This window comes from Trichechus manatus, unplaced genomic scaffold, assembly GCF_000243295.1.
Source record: "Trichechus manatus latirostris isolate Lorelei unplaced genomic scaffold, TriManLat1.0 scaffold00005, whole genome shotgun sequence".
Taxonomy (NCBI): domain Eukaryota; kingdom Metazoa; phylum Chordata; class Mammalia; order Sirenia; family Trichechidae; genus Trichechus; species Trichechus manatus.
Window position 1 is genome coordinate 7,653,642 of NW_004443941.1, and position 9,651 is coordinate 7,663,292.

The following is a 9,651-nucleotide window of genomic DNA, read 5'->3' on the forward strand; positions in this document are numbered from 1 at the left end:
CACACCCTCTATCCTCCTCTCCTGCCGCTCGCTTCCTCCTCCCTGCCACTCCCAGTTTCTCCCTCACGCCGTCCTTGCGCCTGCCCGGAGCCCCGCAGTCTCCCCTCCCCAGGGCCCGCCCGGAGCCCCGCAGTCTCCCCTCCCCAGCGCCCGTCAGGAGCCCCGCAGTCTCCCCTCCCCAGCGCCCGTCAGGACCTCCTCAGCCTCCCCCCAGCGCCGGCCCGGAGCCCCGCAGCGTCCTCCCCGGCCCGGGCCCCGCGGCGCGAGAGCCGAGCCTGGGGCGCGTCCGCGCTCTCCCAAGCCGTGGCTCTTCCCGGCCCAGCCCGCCCTCGCCCCTAGCCATGGGGACTGGCCCCGGCTGGCCTGGGCGGGGTGGGCACCGCCGCCGCCGCTACCCGAGCAAAGGGACAATGGGGGCTTTGTCTCCACAGCCGGCGAGGGCCAATTTCACGTTTAATTTGAGGCTAATTCGATTATCGCCATGGAAAGGGGCAGCCTAATTTTCTACGTGACTTGTGCAGCCTCTTTTGGCCTTCGATGTTTGCCTTTGGAACGCGATGGGGAGAGTGTGTTTGGGGAGGTTTTAGGGTGTCATCTGGTTGGTTGGTTTTAGATCTGGGAGGTGATGCTTGTAGGTTCAGCCCAGTCTGGAGAAAGGTGACGGCGACCTCTCCGTGGGAACCCTTGGGCAGGGGTTGGGGGGCTGTTTCTCCGCGAGGTCAAGATCTTACTCCTTCTTGAATGCTTTTTCACCCTTTCTCTCGGAGTACCTGGGAACAGACTCTACAAATGGCTGATTCAACTCGTGCCTCTTGCCCAGACGCCGGCTCAACTCTAACCTGAGGCCGGTACCCTCCTCGAGTCATCCTTGTTGTCGTCCTGGCTACAGTACAAGCCTCGGGATGGCTTGGGGGTTTGAGTTCTCCCCCGCGTCCGTTTCCTGAGATGGACACAGGGCGTTTGCCTGAGTTCATTTCAGGTGCCAGCACCCCCTTCCCAACCAGCTGAAGCTGCCGGCCTCATCAACCGCCCGGCCGGAGTAGAAATTCAGGGGCCCCCACTATTGGGAAGGAAAGGTGGTGTCATTACCATGACCTGGAATAGAAATACTCTTTAGAAAGCCTTCTGGGGAAACTTTCTTCTTGCTCTGTAAAGTGCCGATGTGGCGCCAAGGGGGCTGGGGGCCTTCAGAGGAAAGAGGGCCTTCCTTGTCTTTTCCCTAAATATCTGACCTGCAAAACAAATAACAAGACAGTCCAGTAGTTGGGATCATGCTCAAGTCAATAGAACTGAGGCCTGATGGGTTATATTTTTGTAGGTGTTTAAAAATCAATATTTAAAAATAAACCTAAATGAAATTTTCCCAGCAAACCGAAGATTATTCATTTTAGGCCTTCACCATCAGCTTGACTATTTGTACAAATGTTTTCTTTCTTAATAAATATAAAAAATTGAGGAAGGCAAATAATTTAACATTTTTCTCAGAAGGTTGATCAACACAACCAGAAGGTAAACTCCTGTGAGTGTAGCAAGCACTTAACGAGGTGCTCAAAAAATATTTGTAGAATTGAATTGACCAGCATAATGTGTGAGCTGCCCTCATTTGGTGATACAGAAAGTCCACTAGGAATCAAAATTGTTTCCCTTCACTTTATTTTGTGTCATGGCCCCCAGCACCTCCCCGCCAACAGTGTTAATGAAATACCAAAGAAAACAATGGCAGTACTGGGAAATGCCTCAGCTTAAATTCTTCCAATATTATTCCTAGATGTTGTTGTTAGGTGCTGTTGAATCAGTTCTGGCTCATAGCGATCCTGTGTACAACAGAACGAAACACTGCCCTGTCCTGCACCATCCTCACAATCGTTGCTATGTTTGAGCCCATTGTTGCAGCCACTGTGCCAGTCCATTTCATTGAGCGTCTTCCTCTTTTTCAGTAACTCCCTACTTTACCAAGCGTGATGTTCTTCTCCAGGAATTGGTCCCTCTTGATAACACATCCAAGGTACGTGAGGTGAAGTCGTGCCATCCTTGCTTCCAAGGAGCATTCTGGCTGTACTTCTTCCAAAACAGACTTGAAAAAGCCCAGGGCCTTCCCTAAGCACACAATTAAGTGTTCTGGAATTCTCATTCTTCCCAATGTTATCGGTAATTTGTTACCCACACAGTTGAAAGCTTTTGCATAGTCAATAAAACTCAGGTAAACATCTTCCTGGTATTGTCTGCTTTCACCCAAGATCCATCTCGCATCAGCAGTGATACCCTTTGCTCCACGTTCTCTTCTGAATCCGGCTTGAATTTCTGGCAGTTCCCTGTCAATGCACTGCAGCAACCGTTTTTCAATTATCTTCAGCAAAATTTTACTTGCGTGTGATGTTAATGATATTGTTCGATAATTTCCGAATTCCATTGGATCAACTTTCTTTGGAATGGGCATGAATATGAATTTCTTCCGGTCAGTTGGCCAGGTAGCTGTCTGGCAAATTTCTTGGCAGAGACAAGTGAGCCTTCCAGCACTGCACCTGTTTGCTGAAATATCTCAACTGGTATTCCTTCAATTCCTGGAGCCTTGTTTTTCTCCAATGCCTTCTGTGTAGCTTGGACTTCTTCCTTCAGTACCATTGGTTCTTGAGCATATGCTACCTCCTAAAATGGCTGAACATCGACCAGTTCTTCTTGGTATAGTGACTCTGTGTATTCCTTCCATCTTCTTTTGATACTTCCTGTATCATCAGTATTTTCCCATAGAACCCTTCAATATTGCAACTTGAGGCTTGAATTTTTTCTTCAGTTATTTCAGCTTGAGAAATGTCGAGCATGTTCTTCCCTTTTGGTTTTTTAACTCCAAGTCTTTGCACATGTCCTTATAATACTTTGTCTTCTCAAGCTGCCCTTTGAAATCTTCTGTTCAGCTCTTTTACTTCATTATTTCTTCCATTTGCTTTAGGTTACCCGACATTCAGGAGCAAGTTTCAGAGTCTCTTCTGACATCCACTTTGGTCTTTTCTTTCTTTCCTGTCCTTTTAATGACCTTTTGCTTTCTTCATGTATGATGTCTCTTCAATGCTTCCTTTATCACAAATAACAGTACTTGAATAAACCTACATTTGATGGATGAGTCATCTGCCCTACCCCACTCCCCTCCCACTTAAGTTTATAAAATTTCCTTCAGAAAGGGAGGCCACACACAACTGCAGCAAGTTACTCTAGTACATCACCAGTAATTCTTCCAAAAGTGTGAAAAGCAAGGATTCAGAGTTTTACCATAAATATCTGCCTCACAATTTTGAATTCTTATCCTTTGGTGGAAAATTTCATCACCCAGAAGAGCCCAGTGAACCAATGACCAAAGAGAAGTGACTTTACTTTGACCTCAAAGTAAAGATGGTCTAAATCTGGAGAGATTATTGGAGAAGCTATCTCTGTGGGAGGGCAAGAATCTAGAAAAAGATAAAAAGCCTTAGGCAGTGATGATGGAAGGAGCCCTTGTGGTGCAGCAGTTAAGCACTGGGCTGATAACCAGAAAGGTTGGTGGGTTTGAGCCCACCCATAGGCTCCAAGGGAGAAGGACCTGCTGATCTGCTCCCGTAAAGATTACAGCCTGGGAAACCCTATGGGGCAGTTCAGCTCTGTCATATGGCATCACTGTGAGTTGAAATCAACTCGACAGCACCTAACAATGACAACAGCAACAGTAACGGTGGTAACTCAAAAGAATTATTACCAAATATCTCCAAAGCAGCTTTGCTGAAGCTTTATCCTTACATTAGAATCAAGGTTAATTTAAACGAACCTTGTTGTTGTTAGGGGCCCTTGAGTCAAATTCCCTGAGTGGGTTTAAACCGCCAACCTTTCGATTAGCAGCTGAGCCTTGAACTCATTAATATGATGGCTGTAACATACGACTCAAGAGTTCGTGGGCGGTGCAGACAGCTAATGCACTGGTTGCCTAATGGAAAGGTTGAGATTCGAGTCTACCCAGAGGTGCCTCGGAAGAAAGGCCCAGCAATCTACTTCTGAAAAATCAGCTATTGGAAGCCCCATGGAACACAGTTCTATTTTGACACAGGTGGGGTCGCCATGTTTTGTTTTTGTTTTCCAACATACTGCTCTGCATTTTTGGAGCCCTGGTGGCTCAGTGGTTAAGAGCTCGGCTGCTAACCTAAAGGTCATCAGTTTGAATCCACCAGCCACTCTTTGTAAACCTTATGGGGCAGCTCTACTCTGTCTTCTGGGGTTGCTATGCATCGGAATCGACTCGACAGCAACAGGTTTTACTCTGCATTTTTAAACTGTGTGATTATATATAGCTTTGTCTCCAATGAAAATAGTACCTTATTACAAAAATTTTGCAGATATACTGTGTCATTTTAACTTTCTGTTCAAAATATAGGTGAAAATCTTGTCAACATTATGTATTAGTCAGTATAGACTAGGTTAGGATGTTATAGCACATACAATTTCCAAATCTGAGTATAGCACAAAAGTCCCAAATCAACAAAAATTTATGTATTGCCAATACAAGGTCAACTGTGGTTCCAAGTGTTTCTCGGGGGAAAGCTATCCTCTGTCAGCTCAGCATTACAGAATGCTTTAATACTGTGGTGCCTCCCTGTCAATGTGTGCTTCCAATCTCCATTGGAAGGGAAGAGAGGAGGGGTAAGCGCCATCAATGAAAAGCTTCTACCCAGAAATGACACATAGCCACCTCCACCCACGTATCATTTGTCAAAGCAAGTCCCATGGCTGTACTTTACATTAAAGCCCCAGGAAAGTACAATCAATTCTCCCTTATGCCAAGAACGGGAGAAACTAGACACGGGTGAACAACAGTATTGTCCGCCACGACCTGCTTTATTTAGAGAACAAAGAACAGTTTTTAAGTATTCCTTGGTTATATTGTGGAGCCCTGGTGGCACAGTGATTTAGAGCTCGGCTGCTAACCAAAAAAGTTGGCAGTTCAAATCCACCAGCTACTCCTCGGAAACCCTATGGAGCAGTTCTACTCAGCCCTATAGAGCCGCTGTGAGTCAGAATCCACTTGACGGTAATCGGTTTGTTGGGTTTTATACTCTTTTATTTCCTGAAGTAGAGTAGTGAGCAAAACAGTAAAAAATTACTGCTTTCGTGGCTCTTCCATTCTAGTTGGGACTACAAGTAATCAATTAATAAGTAAACTCTGTATATAGTGATAAATCTGAATATGCGGTAATCTACCAGTCCCGGCTGCCGTGGAGTCAATTCTGACTCATCATGACCTCAACTATGTCAGAGTAGAACTGTGCTCTGTAGGATTTTCAATGGCTGATTTTTCAGAAGTAGATCACCAGGCCTTTCTTCTGAGGGGTCTCTGGGTGGACTACAAACCACCAACCTTTCAGCTAACAGTCGAGTGTGTTAACCATTTGCACCACCCAGGGACTTTATTCACAGAAATAATAGAAAGCAATCAGAATAAATAGTCTCAGCTTTCTATGAAAGGTCTTCAAATTTTCTCTGTTAACCATTATAAGAAGTAGCAACTATAATATGCTTTCCAGTTTATAAAGTGCTTTAGCAAAAATATATTATTTTGTCCTTTTGTCTGTTCTGTGTGACAAATATTGACCCCATTTTATAGATGAGAACACTGAGGCACCAGTAGATGGAATGAGTTGCCCAGGCTCACACAGCTAGTTACTGTCAGAGATATCTGTTTAGAAGCTAGAGTGTTAGAGCTGTGTGCTGGGGCGTTGCATGTTAATTATTAAAAAGCTATTCTGATTTTTGACTTCTAGTGCCTAGTGGTGCAGTGGTTAAGAGCTCAGCTGCTACCCAAAAACGTAGGCAGTTCCAAACCACCAGCTGCTCCTTGGAAACTCTGTGGGGCAGCTCTACTCTGTCCTACAGGGTCGCTATGAATCGGAGTAGAAGCTCTCTTAACTCTTCTCCACTCAACCCACTTGTTGGATTACACTCTCCATCCCTTCTGTGTAGCAAGCATACTGACTGATGCCCATGGCACACTAAACCCACTCAGCCAGTAGGCTGCACTCTGACTTACCCATGTATTTCTGTTCCCAGCACTTGAGCTGTGCATTTACCAAGTCACCTGAGTTTGTTTCCAAATTTATGCCAGTTATTATTGTAATTAAGCATTACATAAACCAATGAAATATGAGTGTCAAAAGAGAGTCCTTTCAGTGAAAACTAAGTTGCATACTTTTGAACTGTCTGATTAAAGGCTAAAAATACTGCCATCAAATTATGTGTGGGCAAGATAACAATCAATTGAGAGGGATGGAAATCATAAAAAGTTTGAAATATTCAGGAGTCAGTCTGCTTTCCAAATGTCTCTAAGTTCTTATTCAACGTAAAATACAACAAAACTGATACCATATGGCTGTGGCTTATGCAAAAGAGAGGCACCTTATACTCAGTAAACATACGTTCAAAGAAACGCTTTGACTGTTTATCAACAGATTAGAAGATGAATGTACATTTGTAAGTTTCAAGTTAAAATAAAATGTTTAGGTATGTATTTGTGCAGATATAAATCTCCCATTTTATTTTTCTTTCAAAATGTAATTCAAGAACTTGGCAAATGATTCTTAGGCATCACACCGAAAGCAAGAGCAACAACAAGAAAAAAAGACAAACTGGACTCCATCAAAATTCAAAACTTTGGTGCATCGAAGGATATTATCAAAAAGATGAAAAGACAATCAACAGAATGAGAGAAAACATTTGCAAATATGATTTGTATCTGGAATATATAAAGAATCCTTACAACGTAACAACAAAAGACAAAGATCCCAATTTAAAAATGGACACCAAAAGGTGGAAACTAAGTGTTTATCAACTGCTGAATGGATAAACAAAATGTGGTATATAAAACCCAAATCAAACCAGTTGGCATGGCGTTCACTCCGACTCATGGCAACCCCATGTGTTGTAGAGGAGAACTGTGTTCCAAAGGGTTTTCAAGGCTATAACTTTGGGAAGCAGATCACCAGGCATCTCTTCTAAGGCACCTCTGGGTGGGTTTGAACCACCAACCTCTTGGTATATAGTCAGGCCCTTAACCATTTATAGCACCCAGGGGCTGGTATATCCATACAATGGAATATTATTCAGCCATAAGGAGAAATTAAGCTCTGATACATGCCATAACATGAGTGAACCTTGAAAACATTATGGTAAGTGAAATAAGTCAGATACAAAAGGACAAATATTGTAGGCTCCCACTTGTATAAAATCTCGAGAACCAGCAAAGCATAGAGACCAAAGTATTTTAGTGATCACCAGGGGCTGGGTAGGAGGAGGGAGTGAGGAATTATTGCTTAATGGGTACGGAGTTTCCGTTGGGAGTAATGAAAATGTTTTGGAAATAACTAGTGGTGATGGTCGCACAACACTGTGAGTATAGTTCATGCCACCAAATCATAGACTTAAAAACGGTTAAAACAGCAAATTTTATGTTATATATATTTTGCCACAATTTTGTAAAAAATGGGCAAAGGACTTGAATAGACATTTCTCCAAAGAAGATATACACATGGCCAATAAGCACATGAAAATATGTTCAACATCGTTCGTCATGGTTGTTATTAGTTGCCGTCACATCGGCTCCAACTCATGACGACCTTCTGTATAACAGATCCAACGCTGCTGGGTCCTAGGCCATCTTCATGATTGCTGGGATGTTGGAGTCCATTGCTGTGGCTATTGTGTCAGTCCATCTCACTGAGGGTTTCCCTTGTTCTTGCTGACCCTTTGCTTCACCAACCATAATATCCTTTTCTAGTGATTGGTCTTTCCTGATAAGGAGTCCAAAGTAAGCAAGCACAGAATCACCATACCGAAACCTATTGCCGTCGAGTCGATTCCGACTCATAGCGACCCTATAGCACAGAGTAGGACTGCCCCATAGGGTTTCCAAGGAGCGCCTGGTGGATTCAAACTGCCGACTTTTTGGTTAGCAGCCGTAGCTCTTAACCACTATGCCACCAGGGTTTCCAGAATTACCATTAGACCCAGCAGTTCCACTCCTAGGTATATACACAAAAGAACTGAAAACAGGTGCTCAGACAAATACTTGTACATGACTGTTCACAGTGGTATTATCCACAGTAAACAAAAGGTGGAAACAACCCAAAAGTTCATGGACAGATAAATGGGTAAACAAAACGGGAGATACACATAAAATGGAACGCTATTGCACTATAAAAAGGAATGAACTACTGATGCATGCTACAGGGATGAACCTCGAAAACATTATGCTGATGAAAGAAGCCAGACACAAAAGGTCACATACTGTACGATTCCATATGTAGGAAACATCCAGAACAGGGAAATCTGTAGACGCAGAAAGACGGTTGGCGGTTGCCAGGGGCTGGGGAGAGGGCGAGTGGGGGGTAATAACTGCTTAATGGGTAAGATTTTTTTTTTGTTTTTGTACTTTGAGGTGATAAAAATGTTTAGGAATTAGAGGTGGTGGTTGTACAACATGGTGACTGTACTAAATCCCACTGAGTTTTTCACTGTAAAATGGTTAATTTTCTGTAATATAAATTTCACCTCCATTAAAAAAATGTAATTCAAAGGTGAAAATCATTTTGCTCTTAATACCTCCTTTAACATTATTTTTCAACAGCCAGCCAAACACTAGTCACAGCAGGCAAACGGGCGTCTATATGTTCTTTGAAATGTACCTACATGCACATAATTTAACTCTCAGAGATGAGATGATTATTCCACTGGCATATTTTCGGAAATCTTGATTCTAATTAGCCCACCAAGGAAATATGAGTGATTCTGAGTCCTTACTGTTGGGAACAAACTAGAAATTTTTTAAAAAGTTCCTAGAATCTTCCTTTGGCAAGTAGCACTGAGAATGAGGGAGGGCAAAACCCAGAGTTTGGTGACACTTTTTCTTAATCTTCTCAACCCATGCCATCCAGCCCCGTAACCACAAGCCACATGTGACTATTGAGCACTTGAGATGTGGCTGACGTGACAGAGGAACTGCGTTTTTAATTTGATTTGATTTTTAGTTATTTAAAATTTAAATTAAAAAAGGAATAATTGATTTGGTTGTTGGAAAACTTTTCAGTAGGTTTGGAACAACTTAGGTATTTGAATCTACTCTTCTTAACCGTAAATGTTATGAAGCTTACATGCACGAGCTTTCAAATACTCAGTACGGAAAAAAGAACATAAAATAACTCAGTTTTTAAAAATACTGGTCCCATGTTAAAATGACACTATCTTTAATATACTGGGTTTTTAAATTAATGTCACCTATTTCTTTTTTTTAAATGTGAGTACTAGAACATTTTAAAGTCACGTCTGTGGCTTGTATTTTATTTCTAGTGGACAATGCTATTCCAAACATTGTGAATAGAACCTTCAGTAAGGGGCATCATCACTCTTTAGTCTCAGGAAAACTGAAGGAAGGCAACACAATTTGGAATATGTTACAGAAGCAGGAACTCCAAAGTGGGGTCAAGTATCCAACTTCTAGGCTTCCCCCGACTGCCTCTCCCCAGTGGCCTCTGCAAATGTGGGCGCCAGGCAGTGATGTTTTCTTGAGCAGAAGGCAGGCGTGGCTGATATTTTCATGACCGGCGGTGTTCTTTTGGAAGACCTTGGCTCCGACAGAGTTCCATT

The 9,651-nt window shown here is 43.0% G+C and overlaps 1 protein-coding gene across 1 annotated transcript in view; it reads left to right on the forward strand.

The window, feature by feature from the left end:
• LOC105756438 (collagen alpha-1(I) chain-like) overlaps positions 1 to 457 on the forward strand; it is a 42,041-nt gene extending 41,584 nt beyond the window's left edge. Inside the window, exon 6 of the mRNA XM_012556461.1 lies at positions 56 to 457. Coding sequence (XP_012411915.1) covers positions 56 to 457 — 402 coding nt within the window. The remainder of the gene's footprint in view (positions 1 to 55) is intronic.
• Positions 458 to 9,651: the final 9,194 nt, after the last annotated feature.